The sequence below is a fragment of the Rhinolophus sinicus genome, linkage group LG13 (assembly GCF_036562045.2).
Source record: "Rhinolophus sinicus isolate RSC01 linkage group LG13, ASM3656204v1, whole genome shotgun sequence".
Lineage (NCBI taxonomy): Eukaryota > Metazoa > Chordata > Mammalia > Chiroptera > Rhinolophidae > Rhinolophus > Rhinolophus sinicus.
Window position 1 is genome coordinate 42,835,063 of NC_133762.1, and position 21,235 is coordinate 42,856,297.

The 21,235-nt window shown below is 43.2% G+C and overlaps 1 protein-coding gene and 1 pseudogene across 2 annotated transcripts in view; both read right to left on the bottom strand.

The window, feature by feature from the left end:
• Nucleotides 1-3,734: 3,734 nt before the first annotated feature.
• LOC141568320 (large ribosomal subunit protein eL37 pseudogene) lies at nt 3,735-9,268 on the bottom strand (annotated as a pseudogene).
• Nucleotides 9,269-13,702: 4,434 nt separating this feature from the next.
• Nucleotides 13,703-21,235, bottom strand: part of RASSF2 (Ras association domain family member 2) — a 36,191-nt gene continuing 28,658 nt past the window's right edge. For both annotated transcript variants that reach the window (XM_019733778.2, XM_019733779.2), the window contains exons 8-11: nt 20,918-20,969; nt 20,292-20,413; nt 18,952-19,049; nt 13,703-17,724 (exon numbers count right to left, since the gene is read on the bottom strand). In XM_019733778.2, coding sequence (XP_019589337.1) covers nt 17,655-17,724; nt 18,952-19,049; nt 20,292-20,413; nt 20,918-20,969 — 342 coding nt within the window. In that variant the 3' untranslated portion in view covers nt 13,703-17,654. The remainder of the gene's footprint in view (nt 17,725-18,951; nt 19,050-20,291; nt 20,414-20,917; nt 20,970-21,235) is intronic.

Genomic DNA, 21,235 nt, shown 5'->3' on the forward strand with positions numbered 1-21,235 from the left:
TGACTGACACTATAACTTTGGACAAGGGTGTTGACCTCTCTGTGCTTCAGTGTCCCCACATGAAACGTGACACTGAGGCCCTTGCCAACTCAAAGGGCAGCCGAGAAAATCAAGGAAGATGTACAAGGTGAAGCCCACACCTCTATTGAGTATCACTCGTCCCCATCCAGGCTCAGAATCAGTGATCCCCACACTTTCCAAATTGGACACCCACTCAGTGAGCATTTTTAATCTGTACTGATATTTATTTATAAATTATATACATGTACTTTTAAATATCATTAGTTTTAGTGGTCTATCTTCTCTGCCTCCTCTTGCACTTGCATTATTAATATTACTTTTGATCTATATTTTTTGTAGTAATTTTTAAGCTTCTTAGGATTGATGTGGGGGTTTTAGTCTAAGTAAACCTACAAAATAATAGTTGCTGACACTTATATATTCCCCACCAAGGCACTTTTCTAAATGTTTTAAAAGCATTTAATCCCTGCAGCAGCCCCATGAGACAGGACCTAATATTTTCCCCATTAAACAGATGAAGAAATGTAGGTGGGTACAGAGAAATCCAGGGCTCGCGAAGTGGAACAGGGATTCTAACCTGAGCAGTCTGGCTTAGATATCACCAAAACACACGAAGGCTGTGTCAGAAGAGTTATGTCTCAAACCACTGCGCCTAGGTAAGGCATCGCCAGCAGCCTCTCATGCGTCCCCAGGGTACCACTTCTCCTTTACCTTTATGCAGCGTAATACGGGGCTGACACACAAACCGCCAAGGTCAAAATGTCACTATTTTTATTATTTAAAAAAATCAAAGTATTTCAATTAAAATAAAAGTTGTAGTCTTTTTTCCCACCCCACTTTGAAGGCCAACCCTCAGAAGAGGGTGTATAGGAGTAGCACAGCATCTAGACCATCAGGGGGCGCCCTAGAACCACTGACTTTGATGGATGAGGGACAAACCTGCCAGCATTCAGGACGAACCTGAACGCCTGAAACAAGGTCTTCTGCAGAGTTAGCTTTTCGCATTCTCATTAACCATAATTTGGAAAAATGGACCTGTCTTTCTTGGCCCCAAATCCTTCTCAGGGCTGGGCCTGGGACGGTTGCAGGGCTGTGACGCTCAGCTAATACCCAGTTGGAGCCCCGACCATGAAATCTTCACGGAGTCGCAGAGCCAGAAGGTACCACCAGGGGGCGTCACCTTCATCCTCTGCCTCCACACTTCACCTCCTGGAGATCGGTGTTTTTAAAAACCTTCTTCAAGGTTTCCGGGGGAAGCGTCTGTCAAGACATTCTGCCTAAATAGAAATCGGTTTTGAAAGGTGCCCTTGCGCACACAAACTCTAACTCACACACTCATGCGTCATCCGAATGTTCCAAGGTTAACATGAATGACTTTTGGCTGTTGGACTGCGTTTGATTACCCTGACCGTGACTCTCCCAGATGGCACTCCCAGAACAGTAGATGCGAGAATTGGTGAGGTAGAGCGTCCCGTAAAGGAACGCTCTGACAAGTTCATTCCCGCAGAGACCAAAGGTCTAAGAGTGTTATTCACCCCAGGGGTACCTGCATCTTAAATTCTGTTTCACCCAGGAGAGGGCAATGCCTAACCCCACAGAGTACCTAGGATGAGTTTGCAGCATTAGAATTCAGAGGCTATGTGCTCATACAAATAGAAAGACCATTCATTCAGGGCAACCAAGAAGGATGTCTCGAACAGGAGGGATACAGTAGTGAACAAGACAGATGAGACCTCTGTTTTCTGGGAGCTTCCATTGTAGAAGGGGAGACAGACAACAAACAAACAAATAAACAAGACAGTGTTGGACAGAACTGAGTGAAGTCGATGAAACAAAGCAATGCGATAAAGCGCTGAAGAATGGTTGATTCTTGATCGGGGTATTGCTACACAGATGTATGCATTTGTCAAAACTCTCCAAGCTGTACACTTAAGACAGGTGTATTTCATTGTATGTAGATTTTATCCTAATAAAACACTTTTTAAAGTAATGAAAAGAGTGACTGGGGAAGGAGGACATTACTAGGGTGATCAGGATGGCCTCTTTGCAAAAGGGACATTTGAGCTGAGACTTGCAACACGAGAATGAGGGAGCCATGGCAAAACCTGGTGTCCCGTCCTGCCAAGATACTGCAGAAAGAGACACCTATGTATTCAGAGAATCCAAGTTGAGATGTGTTGAGGGTGTGGGGAGGCAGGTGTAAGCAAGGGGAGCAGGAAAGTAGGTGTGTGAGATGAGGCCAGGGCTGGTGAAGAGGGCCTTGAAGACTGTGTAGGAGTTCATTCTAGGTGCAGTTGGAAGCCAGTGGGGGACCAGATGGAGGAAGGATAGAGCCCCTCAACCTGAGGGGCCCCAGGGCCATCTCCAGGCAAAGTCTAAGGAAGAGGGAGAAGGAAGAAGCCAAGCTGAGCAGCTACCTGAGGACTTGTTGTAGGAGTGGCCTGGGCAGCAGGTAGGCAACTGTTTAGGGAGGGCATTGTGGTCACAGGTGGAAAACATAGCAAGGCCTAGAAGAATCAGGAAGAGCCAGGTTCACCTGGAGGGTCCCAAGGCCTGGGGTGATCAGCAAGTAGGCACCAATGTATGCCCCCAAAATGAGCTCCAGGAACAAAGCCAAAAGGTGAGTGAGAAGAAAAGGGAAAGGCCGAATGCTTTGTGCTGGAAGAGTACTACTCAGTGACTGCCCTGAGTTCCATAAATACCCCCTCCCAGGAGTCCACAGGCCATCCCGTGGACTACAGTCTAAGAAAGCCCGGTGATCCAGAGAACAGATGCCTGGTTGGTCCAAATGGTGCGTAAATTAAGCCATGGGTCTATGGGGCAAAAGTTTTCTGTAATGTGGGCAAATGGCTGAAAACTCAGCAGTGTGTCCCCAAAATGCTTTCACTCATTATTTCTGCCTGGCCTTTGGGTCAACAGTTGTGTGCACTGAGAATAATGAAGGAAGCCAACTGAAAGGTGCCCCCCAAATACTTAGTGGCCTGGACTCCTTAGAGAAGGAAAAGCCAAGTGGTACATCTGAGGTGGGGCTATCTGCTGTCATCAAGAACAGACTCATCCAAAGGGAGACAAGTTAGAGCAAATTGCACGGGTGGGAGAAAGAAAATAGAGCAATTTTAGCATACCTCTAAGGCTTACACAGAGGAGGGCTCGGCCTTCTGAATTACCAACTGGCTCTCCCCTGGGACACACTGTCTCTCCAGAACTGAAAACGCCCACTTTCTTGTCTCTCTGTGTCTGAGATCTTAATTGTTTCCAGTGTTAAATGAATGACAGGGGGAAAACACCGGAACTTTCACAATTCACTAATTGCTTTAGGAATTACTCATAAATATATGACAGTTGCCTACCTGCTGCCCAGGCCCCTCCTACCACCAGTCCTCAGGTAGCTGCTCAGCTTGGCTTCTGCCTTCTCCCTCTTCCTTAGACTTTGCCTGGAGACGGCCCTGGGGCCCCTCAGGTTGAGAAGCTCTAGCTTTCCTCTATCTGGTCCCCCACTGGCTTCCAATTGCACCCAGAATGAACTAAATATATGATGAACGTAGAGATGGCTAAGAAGAAGAGAATGATCACTGAGAAGTAGGGGTGCTAGGAGCAGGGGTCCAGGATCAGCCCTGCCTTGGCTAAAAAAGAACAAATAACTACAGTACAGTACACAGCTTAGCTTTAGAAGTCATTTTTATTACATATAGTCATATAATATAAAGGCTGGACATGGATCTCACCAAAAATTATAATTGGCACAAGAAGGTGGGGAAGGTGATGGAAAAAGATAAGACCCCAGATTAGCAAATCAGAAAGAATGACATCAGTGTGTTACTTACAGATAAAGGGGTAAACACCAAAGAATGGACATGGGGAAAAATGGGCGTGAGGCCCAGGAGGAGCAGGAGAGGGGTTTTTGTTTGACTCTTTTAACCACTCCTATGTGCATGCTCATTGCTGAAGGAAAGAGAAGATATGTTTTGGGAAAAGTTAATCCATCACAGGTAAAGGTACCATTGCCACTCCCCATCCTAGTCAAAATGTAACCTTTAACAATGATACATCCTTCTAATCTTTTTCTCTACCTTTACATGTGGAGTATTTGTGTGTGTGTAATGTGATACATAAGTAGTACCATCCTGTCTGTGTCTTTTACCAACTAGCTGTTTTCACTCAACATTACATCTTGGCACCTACTTTCAGTTATGAAATTGATTTTCTGATGAGAATATAGACTTTAATACACTTTCTCTACAAATTCTGAATAAAGAAATTATTGCGGGCCGGCTCAGTGGCTCAGGCAGTTAGAGCTCCATGCGCCTAACTCCGAAGGCTGCCGGTTTGATTCCCACATGGGCCAGTGGGCTCTCAACCACAAGGTTGCCAGTTCAATTCCTCGAGTCCCACAAGGGATGGTGGGCAGCGGCCCCTGCAACTAAGATTGAACACGGCACCTTGAGCTGAGCTGCCGCTGAGCTCATGGATAGCTCAGGTTGTTGGAGCCTGTCCTCTCCACCACAAGGTTGCTAGTTCGACTCCCACAAGGAATGGTGGACTGTGCCGCCTGCAGCTAGCAACGGCAACTGGATCTGGAGCTGAGCTGTGCCCTCCACAACTAAGACTGAAAGGACAACAACTTGACTTGGAAAAAAAAGTCCTGAAAGTACACACTGTTCACCAATAAAGTCTTGTTCCCCTTCGCCAATAAAATCTTTAAAAAAAAAAGAAAAGAAAAGAAATTATTGTACACCATAAGACAAATCTTTATTACCAGGACTTTCAGCTCCTTTATGTAGTTCATTGAAACCAACTTATTATCTCTCTCTTTTTTTTTTTTTAAACCAGAACACTCATTGTGCGACTAATAGTTGAAATCCTTAAGATGAACTGAATGTTGCAACAGTTGCCCTTTTGGGTTTAGATTCTGTTCCTTCACGGACTCCATGCCAGAATCTGCAGTATACAACTTTTAGGTACCTCACTGGACCAGTCCCGGTAGTATTTTGTCTTTTAACCTTTGCATTCCAGTTATACTTTCTCTTCCGCTTTGCAGAGTAGCCGCATTTGCCACAGGTAGAGTTCTCAACGTGGCTAACCTTAGAGCTGCAGCGGCGGAATAATGTGTGTGTCTTATTGTGACACTTTCCAAATGACGTTCCCTTCGTCATCGGGCTTCTGTGGCCGAGATCAAAGAGCTATTATCTTTTAATATGTCCAAGAAAGTCTTGTGGATCTTGAATTTTCCTGGAGATGCATTTTTGAAGCATCTTCCTTGGGGGAATAAAGCACTTTAAGGATCACTCAGCAGGATTCATTTACAGCATCCTGCATGGATTCTGGTGGCTGGCTTTTCCTTTAAGTGGCAGCTCCTGGGATTCCCCCCTCCTCCTTAATGTTCTGAATGTCACACTGACCTAAAAAGTAACGTCATGATTTTAAGGGCAGGTTACATTTAGTTTTATAAAGCCTAAAATCTGCATTATTTTCATCTTAATTCAGGATGAATTTCAGTGATTACACTGTGAAAAACATGATGCACGGTCCTTAGGTGGATTTTTGGGCCCCAGGTCAAAAGTAGAATGAACTTCTAAAGCCTATTACTTCATCTTATTTTGCAACTAGGTCCTCCGGTGATGGGCGTGCACTTGGGGCTTAGGAATGTTGTGGTGAGGTTTTATTGTGTTCCATATCAGAGGAATCAGAGTGAGTGCCACGCTTGGGCTACCTTAATACCGCTTTATTGTAGTTCAAGGGTTTAAGGTTTAAAGTCAGGATTATTAGGGTTTAGGGCTCTGAGGATCAAAGTCCAATTTAGGTCCAAGTAAGCCTCAGTGTAATCTCTGTCACTGTTCTCATGTCATTAGGATTGTTAGAGTGAAGACATCCCACCATCAAGGAGAGAGGTGTAGGGTTAGGGTTCTGGTCAGGGTGTATGTGGGTCTGCTCCAATCTCCTTTCCAGAATTTAGAGTTCAGGGTCATTAGTTTATGGTAATTAGACTTTAGGGTTATTGGTGTCAGGGGAGTCAGAATCAATCATACAGCGGCCCGTTGTTGTTTGGAACTCAGGGTCTTCCAGTTTAGCATGAATAGCTTCCCTGGGTCAAGATTAAAGTCAATGTATATAAACAGAGCCCTGCTCTTTGGAGCATAGATGTTAAGTCCTTGGGGTGTGGGGTAATCAGGGTCAGGATAGACCCAACAGTCTACTCCATTGCTTCTTACAGTTCAGGATTGCTGGGTCATCAAGGTCAAGTTCACTGGAGTTGTTAGCATTAATGTCATTGAGACTGGGAAAGTCAGGCTCATCAGATCTAGGCTCCATTGAAATATTTAAGGTCAATTTGGGTTTAGGACAATTTTGGATCTAATTGAATTGTTTAGGGAGTCTGGGGTTTTAGGTGTATTTAGGATCTCTTGGGTCCTTTAGGGTCTTTTGGACTCTTGGGGTTTAGAAGCATTTAAAGTAAATTTGAATTCTTAAGGCATTTTGGGGAGGTGTAAGATTTAAAATCTTTTAATCTATTTTGATTCTTATGGTCATTTAGATTTATTTGAGTTAGTTCAGGGTCATGTGGGATAATTTTGGGCTTAGGGGTTCAAGCATCATTTAAGAAACTTGATGTTTAGAGCTGTTTAGGATTTAGGGTTTAGTTTTGCCTAGGATCTTTGAGGACATCTTAGAATGGAGGGTGGTTTTAGTTCTCTTGGCATTCTTTTGGGTCATTTGGGCTTAGGCAGCGCCTAGCCAAGGCAGAGTTTTAAGCCCCTCCACAGATCTGCTGATCTGAATCAACATTTTAACAAGACCGTCTAAGAATCTCTCTGTTCTAGGAGGATTTAGGGTCATTTGGGATCATTTCCAGTCATTAGGGCTTAAGGGCTGTCAGACACATTAGCCACTGGATCATCGAAATGACTGGGTTCTTTAGCGTCTTTAGAATTAGGGTCATTTTTTTCATTAGAATATTTTATGCATTTAGAGTAAAAATTGTTTAGGGTTCAAAAACAAAGTCTTTTAGAGACTTCTAAGGTTTGGGTTCTTTTGGGGTTGCTTTGAGCTTTTTAAGGATGGTTAATATTATTTGGCATCATTTAGTGCCATTGAAAATCGCTTAGGGCTTAAAGTCATTTTGAGTAATTTATGCCTCTTCGGGATCTTTAAGGTCCTGAAGTCTTAATAAGGGCCATTTCAGGTAGTTTAGAATCACAAAGGGTTTAGAAGCATTTGGAGTGATTTATGGATCATTCGATAGTTTAGGATGAACTAAGGTCATTTTATAGGCGATTACAGGAATTAAATCTGTTAAGGAACTTTGGTCAAGACAGAAGGGGGGGGTTGTCAGCTTTGGCATTCTTTGCATTTTGCTATTTTTGTGTTTAGGATACATCTGGGTAGTCATTTGTTTGTTCCACAGATATTATCAAGGTGCCTGCCAAAGGTCAAGTCCTATTTGAGGTATTGGGGTTAACTTCTCAGAGTTCGGGTTCTAGTGGAGGAGATAAATAAACCAACAGATATATTCAGACAGTGAAAAGTGCTTTGAAGAAAATGGAAGTAGAGGACATCTGATTGAGGTAGGAAGCTCAGGGAAAGCCTCACTAGGAAGCAAGAGCTGTGCTGAGACTTGAATCAAAAAGGAGCCAAGTATGTGATGCGCTGAGGGAAAAATGTTCCAGAAAGCGGAAAAGGTGAATGCCAAGTTTGGCATGTTTTAAGGGCAGTAGGACAGAGTGTGAATCACAGTGACTATTAAGGAGAATGGAGGCCATGGGTCCCAGGAGTAGGTGGGGTGGGACCATTTCGGTCTAAGTAGCCTGGATAAGCACTTAGCACTCTTTTAAAGGTTCAAGGTCAGTTGGGTCACTGAGTACCATGTGGGTTCTTTTGGTTTATAGTACTTTCATTCAAGGTTTAGGGCCCTCAGGGATTGTTAGGAACAATCAAGGATAATTTAGAATCATTTATGACCATTTAGGATATTTTATTGTTGCATAGGATTTTAAAAATTCATTCAGGAACATTTAGCATAATTATTGTTGTTAAGTTTTAAACTTTTCAGGTTTTACAGTTGGTTAGGACTGTGCAAGGTTATTTAGCATTTGATGTCATTTAGAGCTTTTTAATTTTATCTTGACTTCATTGAGGCTCTTTTTCAATTGTAATAGTCATTTAGGGGCTCTTTTAGAGCTTATGATCACTAAGAGTCACTTAGGATCTTTCAGCTTCCTTTAGGATCATTTGGGATTGACTAATAGCATTTAGGAATCTTAGAGTTATTTAGGATCATTTTAATTGTTTACCACATTTAAATGTTTTACATGGGGTCATGTGTCATTGCTTAGGGTGTTTGGACTCACTTAGAATTGTTTAGGTTTGTCCGGGGAGGTGGTTCTCAAATTTGGTGCCCACAGGACTGGGAGGGAGTGGGTGGGAGGGGGAGGGACAGCCTGCTGCCAGAGCCACATCTTAGAAGCATTCAGTCAGAATCTCTTGGTATGGAATGTGGGCATCGGTGTTTCTAAAACTCCTCAGGTGACTGCCATATACAGCCACGTTGCAAAGCATCGCTTTATACTTGTTTGGAACAAGGCCACCTACTTGAATCAGCAGCATCAGCATCGCTGGAGAAATTGTCAGAGATGCAGATTTTCGGCCCCACCTTCATCTGCTGAATCAGAAACTTTGGGCGTGGAGCTCAGCAATCTGTTTTAACAAGTCCCCCAGGTGATTCTGATGACCCCTGAAGTTCAAATCCACTAGCATGGTGTTTACAAGGAGCTTTAGGATCTTTGAAGGTTTCTAGGGTGGGGAGATTTTAAGGCCATTTTAGGATCACTTAGGGTAGACAAGTGGAAACCCAGGATAACATTGCCTATACATCCTGAAGGACAAGTGGTCGTGAAACCAGAGGCCAAACAAATCCGAGGGCTCGTGCTGCCTGCACAGCTCAGCCAATAGACTAACACAGGAGTTGGATCATAGAATAAGTGTTTATTATCAGAGCACCAGTGGTCTGAGAAGGCATCAGATTAACCCCTCCAAAAACTGCCCTTAACCTTCTCAGACCTGCTTGGGGTTTTTAAGGGAAAATCTGGGCATTCCTCCGGAGGCTGGAGCCTTCCTTCTGGCCACGTGATTCTCTGGTGGAGTCAGCAACCCAGGAACAATGATGGATGAGATGGTGATCAATACGCCTAAGAGTATTAATAGTAAGTATCAGGGTAATATTCTAAAACAGGGAACTGGGTGGGACAGGGGACATTCGGAGCTCTAGGGGGGGGGGGAATCTATTGTTAAGCTATGGGTAGTCAAGGAAAGGTGAGGCCAGGGACATGGAGAGGCCTCTACTGTGGGGGTGCCAAACGAGCCCTGTTCCAGTCGGCGCTGTATGACATCAGGACCATCCTAGTCTCCATGCAGACCCTTCTAGGAGAACCCAACATTGATAGCCCTTTGAACACACACGCTGCCAAGCTCTGGAAAAACCCCACAGACTTAAGAAGTACCTGCAAGAAAACTACTCAGAACAGGTCTCCAGCCAAGAGCCCTGACCTGGGCTATCCAGTCTCTCTCCTTGCATTGTCTTATTTTTTTCCTTAGATGGTCAGTTTTTCCCTTGATTTCTGTGTAGTGTTCTGTATCTTAAGTTATTATGGTGTCATTTTTGTTTTGTTTGTTTTTAAATTAGGTCTCTGGTTGAGCCCTTTTGATAAATATATGAAATAAATACAGTTGGGGGTTCTTTACAAAAAAAAAAAAAAAAAAAGGATATGTGTGCCAGCGTGGGGTGAAGCACATTTTCCAAAATCTTCCATACAAGGCCTCGGTTAGCTTGGTAGACACTGTATCTGCTACTGAATTCTTAATCAAGATAACCTCAGAATGTAAGAAACTGAAAGTAGGACAGTCTGACAGCACATTTTGGCTAACCTCAGATTTCCAGAATTTACGATAAGTTTCTTTTTCTCCTTTTGAAAGCTTTTGTTTGTCCAATGCCTGAAAGGATCATTGAGAGTTCAATTAGAAAGTAGGTTTGGTGTCCAGGGTGACTGAGCCTAAACACAAGGAATTCCCCTATTTCTCACATGGAGACTCTATCCCTCAGGGTTCTACACACTCAAGACAGCAGGGCAGCTGGTTTTCTCAAAGGTCCTGGCACTATGGACGTGATCCTCCCATTCTGGGGTGTGTGTGTGTGTGTGTGTGTGTGTGTGTGTGTGTGTGTGACATCTCGTATATATGTTACATTCACTCACACACACACTGTTTTGGCATATAGGAACTGCATTTTAATTGCATAATGGGCCTCCTATTACAACAGTGATGTCGAAGTCTAGTGCTTAGAGAAAACTGACACCTGCGAGGAGATGAGGGCCTAGCTGGCTTTAATCTTCTGGCCATTGTTTTTGTTGTTGTTTTTGTGGATTTGCGTGTATATGTGCTTTCAGAACCTCAATATTTTTGGGTGTACTAAGCAGGAAATTTTAATCCAAAAACCAATGTAGAAACAAAAATAAAATATAAAGCAAGCCAAGTAGAAACATAAAGAAAATGTAATCCCACCACCTCGAGGTAACTTTTTTCAAAGGCTTTTATATATAGTCCTGTAATCATATTGAATACACTATTTTACTCACTTTATGTAATAATATTCTCCAAGTTTCTACATAAACTTTATATTACACTTTTAATGGCTGAATAATATTGATGTTTACGGTTTTTACTTTACCTGTAGCATTAGCACAAAAAGAAGGGAGAAAGGAAGAAAAAATCATGCTTGGCTTTTTGGTTTTTTTTTAATTGAGGCATACCTACTTGGTTTTTTATTGGGATTACTTACATAAATTTGGGGATAGCTACTATCTTTCTCATCCATAAATGAGGTACGCCTTTCCATTTAAATATTTTATCTTTTAATCTAATTTTATTGGTGATATATAGAAATAAATTTATGTATATTCATATTGTTTTACAACCTTGCAAAATGCATTTGGTACTCCTAATAATTTCTCTCTAGATTATTATGATCATTTTAAATTCAACTTTTACTTGTTGGTTTCTTTTAATGGGTCATGGATATTACAATTTGCTCTTTTTACTTAGTTAACTCAGGAGCTTTTGACCAAACTACTTAATTTTTATTTTTTGGTGACAACTTGTGTTATTGCCAAAATTTGGTTAAGGAACTTTAACAATTTAAGTGAGCAATGCATTACATTTCTGCAAATATGTTCTTTACCTTTAGAATCTTTCCTTGGGATCATTTTGGATCCCAGGCTTTTTATAGCCCTAGACATTCAATATTCACTATACGTGGGAGTTCTCATCAGCAGTTTGTTCCCGAAATTATACCCTAGACATCTCTGAGACATAATTACTTTCCATTAGCAAGACATACCCACGCTATCCTGTTCCTTGTACCCCAAATTTGGTTCCCGCTTCCCTCCCAGGGGCCCAGGTTTCTCTCAGTGTAAAAAACCCCAATTTGGGTGCTTCTGACCCTTAGATAGTTCTGCAGGTGAGCACAGGGTGACATTCAAAGTCACAAGTTAATGCTAATGTATCCAATTTTAGAACTCCATGAACAGAAATGGATTTTTAATGTAAGAACATTTAAATCAGCATTATCAAAACATTTATATATTTTTATATTGATACCCCTATTATATCTTGCCTTCCACCAAAACTTGTGTTTAGATTTCAGTCCCATCCTAAAATTTAAAAATAACTTAAAACTTATAAAGTTTAAAATTTTATACTTTATAAAACTTTAAATTTTTCCAATTTATGACTTCATCTTAAGAACCTTAAAATTATGTATCTGCTTTTTGGCCCATGTGTAGAACAACCATATTTATCACTCATCCTGGGACATTTTGAGAGAAATAGAGGGTGCTAATAATTACACTAGAACAATAGACATAACTGGTACTGTCCTGGGCAAACTAGGATTTATAGTCCCTACCAATGGGCTCATACTTTTAAAACATTTAAAGTTAACTTACATACTTATAAAATATATACTTATATAAAGTTAAGTTCCATACTTATATAACTTATATACTTAAATTAAATCATAAGTAATAATTTTGTTTTGCATGGTTTTAAAATGAAAAGAGGAACATCAATTTTACGCAAGTTCAATTTTCAGTAGGTTTGCTTGCATCTAAGCCTCTCAGCCAAACCTATTCAAATGTATTCAAAACTTCACAGTAAAGTCTTGTGCTCACAGCAAACTCCATTCAATAATAACTTCATTACCTAAAATAGACAACACCAAATTATTTCATGAAATCTGTTTCCATAAAGCAAGCCAAGAACTGCGGGCTCCTTTGGCAGAAGGCTATTAGCATTTCTTGGATGATCTTAGGCACTCTAGCTTCTATATGGCTCACTGCCTGATTTGGGGTCTCAGTGGGGCCCCAAACAAACCATTTATCTTTTGTCTGTGCTGCCTACATCCACATGCTGTGCAGTACAAAAACCTTACTACCCTGGAAGTGTTAACCGTCTGCCCATCTATTTCTCTGTTTCGTTAATTCAGCAACCAAAAAGCTGTTACTTGGAGTGAAAACTCTAACTATAGGAAATGAAAACAACATTTAAAAGAAATAGTGATTTAACCAAACTTTTCTCTTTAAAAAAAATGTGTGTGTGTGTGTGTGTGTGTGTGTGTATGCATTGTTTGTGGGCATTGTTAAAAACCTTATCTTGGTGGTTACCTTTTTCTAGAGATCAAATTATATTGGTCATTATTTATGCTCCATGGCCAGTTTCCTAGGAAGACAAGTGTCAATCACCTATTCAAACGTTGAGAACCAACCATATAACCCGTTACCCTGTTTCCCAGAAAAACAGAACCAATAGATGTGTATACATAGAGGGAGATTTACTTTAAGGAATTGGCTCATACAATTATGGAGGCTGGCAAGCCAGAAATCTGCAAGGTAGCCATACAAGGCTGGAGCCCCAGGGAAAAGCTGATGTTGAAGCTCAAGTCCAAAGGCCGGCTGGAGGTAGAATTCCCTCTCCCTCAGGGGAATCAGTCTTTTGCTCTTAAGTCCTTCAACTGATTGGATGAGGTCCAACCACATTGTGGAGGGAAATACACTTCACTCAAAGTCTGATTTAAATGTTAATCTGCTCTTTAAAAATACTTTCACAGCACCTAGATTAGTGTTTGACCACATATCTGGGTACCGTAGCCTCGCCAAGTTGATACATGAAATTAACCATAGGGTGGAAATTGGACCCTAGTCTGAGGTCTTATACTTGGTGACTCCTGGGGGACTGCCTCCAATAGAGGCAAGCCCAGGTCCCCACACCCCCACAGAGTAATTTAGCTATTTTATAGATGAGAAAACCAAGTCCTAGAAAAAGCTTCAGTGAGTGGGTCCCAAAAACCCAGAGGTAAAGTCAGGACAAAAATCCAGCCTCACTGAACAGTAGTTCCTAGTTCTTTCTACTGTAACTCCTATCTCCACCAGGGCCTGAACTCAAGACTCACACAGGGATATTCTCATTTCACTTACCTGAAATATTACAGCCAAGTCTGAGCCCATGCAAACCATAAACTCTGGGGAAAAGAAATAAACTTTTCTCCCGGGTGTACCTTCGCATTCCTATCCATTGCCCTCCCATAATTCAGAGGCTCCCCGCCCAGCAGACACACACAGTCCAAACCACAGGGAACTTCCCTTTGAAAAGTGCTTTATTCAACAACATCTAAGTGAGGTGCATTAAAACATATCAAAATGTTACAAAAAGTCATGGCTCCCTACAGAGGCCTTGTCAAATTATGTTAAAATACCTAAACACATCAGTTTATAATCTCAGAACCAAACACTGAACCGTTGGTCATGTACCATTGCTAAAAGGCAAGTTATGATTAAGAAAAGAACACTTCACAAAGCTAAAACAAGTGGGGAAACCCTTAAAAAACACTAGCAAAAACACACCAGAAAGCAACAGTCTGGGAAACAGGTCTGTCTGCCATCAGAGATCGGATGCTTTCCCTTACCAGCTCGTCCATGTCTTGTGCTCGGTTAAACCACAGGGGGGCGCTGTAACCTCCCGGTGACATGGTGAACACGCAATCACGCACGAAGGGGTGCCAGATTCATTTTTATTTCTACCTCACTAGGAGATCATTTTCCATCTCATCTAATTCAAGCAAGACTGTAAAACAATTTGGGGTTCGAAAATGCTGCTCAGGGGTGCTTGAGGAGATCTCCTGTGTATCCTATCTCAGCCCCCACATTGTGGTTTGGTGACTGAGACTCTGAAATTCCCTTGCTCATACAGAAATTTCTCTCTTGGAGATGCATTTATCACACCATGTGTTTCGTGCTACAGAGCTTTGAAATAACTTTTTTTTTTTTTTTTTGTCGTTTTAAAGAGAGTTTCTCTTTTCTTAAGAGAGCTTCTAGCCCTTTTGTGGCTCAGTCCATCCTCCTGACCCCGAAATAACCACCCAGCTCCACCGAATTCTTGTCAAGATGTTTGCATCGGAGCACAGGATTCTTTTTGTTGTTGTTGTTGGTCATTATTGCCAAAATCTTACTTACACTGATGATGAAATGTCTTTATCAGGAGATCTCTAGAAGAGAGTATGGTTTTCTTTCCAGTAGGTAGGAGGGAAGGGTGAAAATATTTCTCTTTGAAGGCTCAAACCAAAATCTGACCTCAAGTTTTAGCATTTTTCACATGGGTGGGTGGCTAATCTGAGATCCTCTCACTTCAACCTCAAATCTAGGTTAAAGTCCTTCCGGCCTGGACACCCACGTGCACACTTCTCACCATCATCACAGCCAAGACCATTCTTTGTGCTTTTCAGTCCCTCCCCAAGATAATCCCACCACCCCATTTAACTCATCACCTTCCCACTAATGTGATCACAGAGAATGGGACCTTGTGCTTAATTCTACCATCACCTAGGGGAACAGACCCCCTTCCCAGCCAGATGGACTGAGGTTTTTCTTCATTTGATCACCTTGCAAAATAAGCCCCTGACAAAAGAAAGCAGATGTGGCTATAATGCTTTTCACAAATGGAGGGGGAAATCCTATAAATTGGCCTTTTGTTCTTCACATAATTTCAGGTTCATTGCACACAATTACATAAACCCACACAAATTGGTCCAGGAGTTCAAAGCTGCAGGGCTATGTGATACCAGTGAGAAAATCTGGCTCCACATGGCGGAGGTATCTCTGTTTCAGCTGCTGCTGTTTCAAAGAACCTTTCCAAAATTCCCGGTCGGGTTATTAGGGTGTGAGAAATGATTTCTAAACAGGGTGGACCAAAATAGAAAAGTGTGGCCTGCATTAAATGGAATGTATTGTGTAAGACGATTTCCCCTCACTTCCACCCTGACCCCCATCTTTAAAGAGCCAAGTCTACCTTATCACTTTCTCAGAAAATGATCCGGAAAACCTGACATTTGACAACATGCCCATATTCAACACCATCGTAGAGCTAGTGCAAATTACAGGGAACTTTCATAAATCAGAAATAGCTGTCCCATAAAAGTCAGTGGTTAGTATTTGCTTGGTGGAAATTCTTCTCCCTGGCCCTCCAAGGAGAATTGTTGTGGCCAACAAAGGCTTTGAACATTCAAAATAAAAATAACGGGAAGAAAAGTTTTCCAAGCCATTTTCTCAAATGCAAAACTCAGGAAGTATGTCTGCATTCACAAAACTGTTCTTTCCCATGGATAACAAAGGAAGTCTCCCCTCCACCCTTTTTTCCCCAATTCTGTGCATTTTGCAAAGCCCACCGAGGTATATGATTGAGACTAAGGCCTCCAGATTTTCAGTCTACACCCCACTGGGCTGGTGGTGCTGCCCCACAGAGGAGGTAGGCTTGCTAATAGACCCCTGGGAGAATGCCAGGTTGCAGCATGCCATCTTCTTGAAAGTCAACAATAAGACCACGGCTGTGAGCCATCTAAAGAGTCCATGGAGGCCACAGGGGCAGGAAAGGAGCAGGAGGGTGCCTGAGTCAGGAACGGCTCTGCTGCAAAGATCCACCTTCCTTACAGACATCGACCATTGGTTCTCCTTTCCTCAACTGGCCAGTTCTCCAAACTATTCTTGGAGAAGAAGTAGAGAAGAGATGGGGAGCATCCGTACCCCAATAAGGCTCAGAGACGCCGGCTGTCAGGAGTTCCTGGCCTTGCTTGGTTGATCTCCATAGCCAGGCATCCTGCTCCAAGCTTGTGTCTGTCCCTCTTCAAACAGTCTCAGTTGCACTGGCATCCAGCTGCCTGCCGGCATTCTTCCCGATGGCGGCTACAGGGGACAAACTAGCCCTGACCTTTTCCTCCCATTGGGGTCTGCTCTAAAGATCACTCAGGTGGCTGCTTAGAGAAGCTGAAAGAGAAGCTCTATCCTCCCTCTGCACCTTCAGAGAGCAGCCCAAAGGGCTTCCCTGAACCCATGCTCGGTCATTAGCAGGATGAGTCCTCATTCTTGGAGTCCATGTCCACACACAAGGAGAGGGAAACTTGCAAGAATCCAACTTTGGAAAGAAGAAAGCCTTGACTTCAAACACACAGAAGTGCAGCTTCAAGTGCAGCGAGACCCCTTGATGATGGGAAAATGGGCTGGGCTCACAGGCACCTGTCACGTCTGCAAGGAGCCACTACATTTCCCTAAGGAGGGACACTGCCTGGCCACCACCGCAGGACAAGCCCAGGCCTAGGTTACAATAACTAGTTAGCGCCATGTGCAAACCAGAGAGGTCTGTCTCATGAGATCCTCCCTTCAACTCAAGGAGGCACCAAAGAGTTGGGGTCAGCAGCTTGCGTGCTGAGAAACATCAGGCTCCCCTCCTGTCTCCTGGAGGTGGCCATGGAGACAAGGACACAGGCAGAATCCACTCTCCACAGGCATCTACATAGATCATCATATACATCTTTGTTATTTAAAATGGAAGTTTCCAGTGTAAAAACTTGTGGGCTTATTGCATCTACCCCACTGATGATTTATCTTTCTCTTTCCATCAGACGTGCCCCAAGTGCGTGGGGCTATTATTTTGTTAATTTCCAAGGATCTCACATTTGCAGATCTTCTAGGCATAGAGAGAGAATTTCTACTAATGTATACATACCTCAAGCTTGCTGAGGTGAGCTTGCTGAGCCCCTTCCCCCTTTTAAGCATGGGCAGATATGTGTGGCTGCTCCCTGGCACTTGAGGGGGGAAATTTTTTTTCAGCCTAAAACTCCTCAGATAGGTGACTCCTCTGATTTTGCTGCCCACGAGCAGCATATCCGCCAGCCTTGTGGCACTTGTGCTGGTTGTCTGGAATTTAATTGCATGTGAATGTATCAGGTAGGCACGTGGACATATACTATGTGTGCACACATCTGCAGACTTGCGTGCACGCACACACATACATTTTGGGTCCTCTTTATAACAAAAATCCAAAGTCTTTGTGGATGAAAGAAAGGAGAAGCTCAGATGTCCAAGGATGAAGAGCTGTCTGCTGGCTTCTCCATCCTGCTCCAGGCAGCAAATGCTGGCTTTCTGAGCGCTGGAGACATTTGCATCTCAACATTTCTGTGGAAGGAAGGCATCCAGTTTCCTGTGGGTCTTCTCATGTCAATAGCAGTTATTGTGGTGTCTGGATCCCCTCTTTCTCATGGCTCAGATTGTTTCTGGGGTTTCGGCTATCTCCTCCAGTCTCTGCCGGATCATTAGCCGGAGCACGGTGTACCTGGGGACAGAAACAGCTGCAGTGGGAGCGGAAAGCAACACACACCTCTTCTTGATCCTACTTCCCAACTCGGGTCGCAGTGTGGACTAACTGTCCTGTGCTTTTGCTTCTGCCTTTGGCCCACTTCTTCACTACTTTGCTGCAGGATGACAGGGACTGAAGAGGCTAACTCCAAACTAGATTATTTTACTATAGTCACAAAATCTGGCAAAGAAGGATGAGAGGGTGAAATACAACAGGAACAATAATAAGGGTTCCATTAACTGAGTGCTTACTATGCCCCGGGCACTGTGCATAGTACTTTATGTGCACGGTAACATATAATCCTCATCTAGGCTGGACCATATGAAATTGCCATTATTTCACCATTTTGTGTGTGTGTGTGTGTGTGTGTGTGTGTGTGTGTGTTGGAGGGGGTACCTACAAAATGGCAGCTTCATGTGGTTCAACCTCATATCAGTACCTGCATTTTTCAGTTGCCACAGCAACTACCAGGCATGGAGGTCCATGGCTTGTTGGTGAGTGCAGTATCCCTATCCCTTCCCTGAACTATGGCAAGGTAGGATCTGGAGTGGGCACCCTTGTGTACAGGGCTAAACGGGACATTCCTTATGTTTGGGGCTTTGCACTGCACAGCAAAAGCTATTTTTAAAGTTTGGCCAATAGTAAGTATTCAATACATGTTAACTGCTATCATACTAGTTATTATCACTGATACAGCAAATACAGCATTGACTTTTTTCTCTAGGGGCAAAAATCAATCAATTGTTCTACCATAGCCATAAAACACAGCCTATTTTATGACTAACCAAGGTCGGGAAAAAAATCATAAAATCCTCTTTAGAGAGAAGTTTTACTGGGCTTTTCAACCCCGTACAATTTCCACAAGAGAAATGTTAAGAGAGGAGGAAGGGTGCAAGGAAAGGACTTTAGAGGTAGGTTGCTCAGACTACTTGCCACTGCTAAGACAACATTCCTCAAATCCCCGGAACATTTTAACGTCCCACATCAAAATAAGAAACTGACATGAGAAGCAGAGAGACCAAGACACTGAAGTTTCATGTCCCCACTGGAGATCTGAATTCGTCCATGGGAAGCCCCCTGAAGAAGATCGCTAAGACCCAGGCCCATGCAGCAGCTCAGCACAGTCCCTGCAAGTCAGCTGAACAGGGAGCCCTCTCACTGAGGCCCCAGGAGAAACCCAACCACCACCTGGGCCACACTTACTTGCGCATCAGCTTCTTTACTTCCCGATCTTCTTCCTCTTGGAGTTTCTGAATGAAGCTTTTAAGGACAGGCATCTCGAACTTTATATACTGGGCCACCTGGGGAGGAAGAAGTAAGTCTGGGGTGTATGCCCCCTCCCAGCATTAATCCAATACCTTTTGGCGACTCTCATGTAAGGGACAAAGCCTTGGGAAATCCATTTCTGCACAAACCCAGGATTTCCCTAAAGGCAGAGCCAAGCCTCATTCTTCTCAAGGCTGAACAAGGGTCTACAATGAAGATCGCTTCATTCACCTGACATATCTCATAACGTCTCTTTTATCTCATGTATCCACTCCATGACGAGCTGGTGGCAAACATGGAACAGCACTTTCTCCTGATTCTGTGATGCAGACAAAGCCCTGAACCCACAATATTTAACACACCTCTCTGTTCTCCCCTAACAGAATTTAAGGAACCATGGTTCAGAATGTGTCTCAGGTCTCAAACAGGCATCCAAATGTGAACTTGATCCTGAGAGGCTGTGAGGGTGGGGTGGCTCCCAGGTGAGCTGAAGTTAACAAGCAGCCCCTCCTCCCCCACCAGAATCCCTACCCTACTCTATCCACTCTTTCCCATAGGAGAAGTATATTTCTCCACCCTACTCATGTTGAGCTTGGCTATGTGACTTGCTTTGGCCAATGAAATGTATATGGAAGACATGACATACAGCAAATGAGGAGAGGCTTCAAATGAGTTTATACAGTTGGCCTGGTTTCCTGCACTCCAGCCATCCACCATGAGAAGCATGCCCCAGGTAGCCATTGCCCCTTGAGCCTGGGTCTCTGATGAGACATGCAATGCAGACCCTCAACCCACAGCCTAGAGCAAAACTGCTCTACCAGCCTACAGAATCCTGAGTGAAAAAGTACATGTTTGCTGTTGTAAGCAGTTAAGATTTGGGGATGTGTCTTATTCTAGCAGAACCTGACATACACAAGATCAGGTAAAATCACTGCTAATTTCTTAAAGTTGCTAAGAGAAGGTTTGCAGAAACTTCTCAGCCTTCTTGTAGTACCTGAAAAAGGCTCAAGATATTTATTCCTTCTATGGAAATTACTTTGTGCCTGAACACTCCTCCAACAACTTGATCCTGAGAGGGCATATCCTTAATCTAGCCTCTGCGTTCATTCTCCTGGCCCCATGACTGGAATTTTAGGTTCATCAAAACCTGATATTGAAGAATGGCAGCAAAATGGGGCATTATCCTTGACCAAAAAGTCAAGCTTCTCCAGTTGCGACTAATCCAGGCAAACCCCCACCCTGCGGAGGACAGACCATTGGACCAAAAGGGGACTCACGTCATAGGTGACTTCCTCCACTTGGTCCTTCTCCATAAGGAACACTTTAGAGACCTGCTCACATGGGCCCTGGAGTATTCGGGCAATCAGCGGGTAATCGGTGTTCTTCAGCTTCTGTTTCTCTGGAACCACACAGCCAGGAGCAGACCTGAGTTTGGCCTAAAGCCTTTGTCACCATAAGTAGTGATCAATTCAGGGGACCAAATGGACCAGGAACCTTAGGAGATGTGGCCATACAAATCGGAAGACTGACTTGTAAATGAACAATTCAACAGGTGTTGTTCAAAACAACCGTTTCCTCTCCCCTCTCCCCTCTCCCCAACAATACTACCATGCCTCAAACCCTTTGGAAGATGCTGCAATGGGGGAATTGGTTTTATCTGTCTCTTGAGACAATCCAGTTCCTATTTTAATAGGCAGTTAGGTTCTAGGGTTTGTTTACTGACCACATACTCATATGGCATTCCCCAGTGGACTCATCCAGTGAGCCCACCAGCCTCGGAGGCAAACAGCATCTGAAAGTTTCCAAACCCAAACAAGCGAATGAGGCAAAGGGTGTATTTTTGTTAACTTGCTATTTTGAGTTAATTGAAAGTTTTAAAGCACACTGTGTTCTTCAGACTTACCACCACTGGTATGGACCACGTACAAAGCAAACTCCTCTGCCGAATTCTCAATCTGAATCAGGAGCAAAAAATGCTTGCTGAAAGCACATATTACACATCCTAACTCAGCCATTCTTTCTTTATCACTGCAAAGCTGAATGGATTTTAGGCTCTTTTGAGGGGAGGACTATTTCTCTTTGTATCTCTCAGAAGTGATGAGGAAATGGGGCAGCAAGCAGGTAATGTTATCAATAATAATAGATAATAAGAACTAATATGTATCGGACCAGGCCAGGTGTTTCTCCAATACTTTATGTCTTAACTCATCTAATACTCACA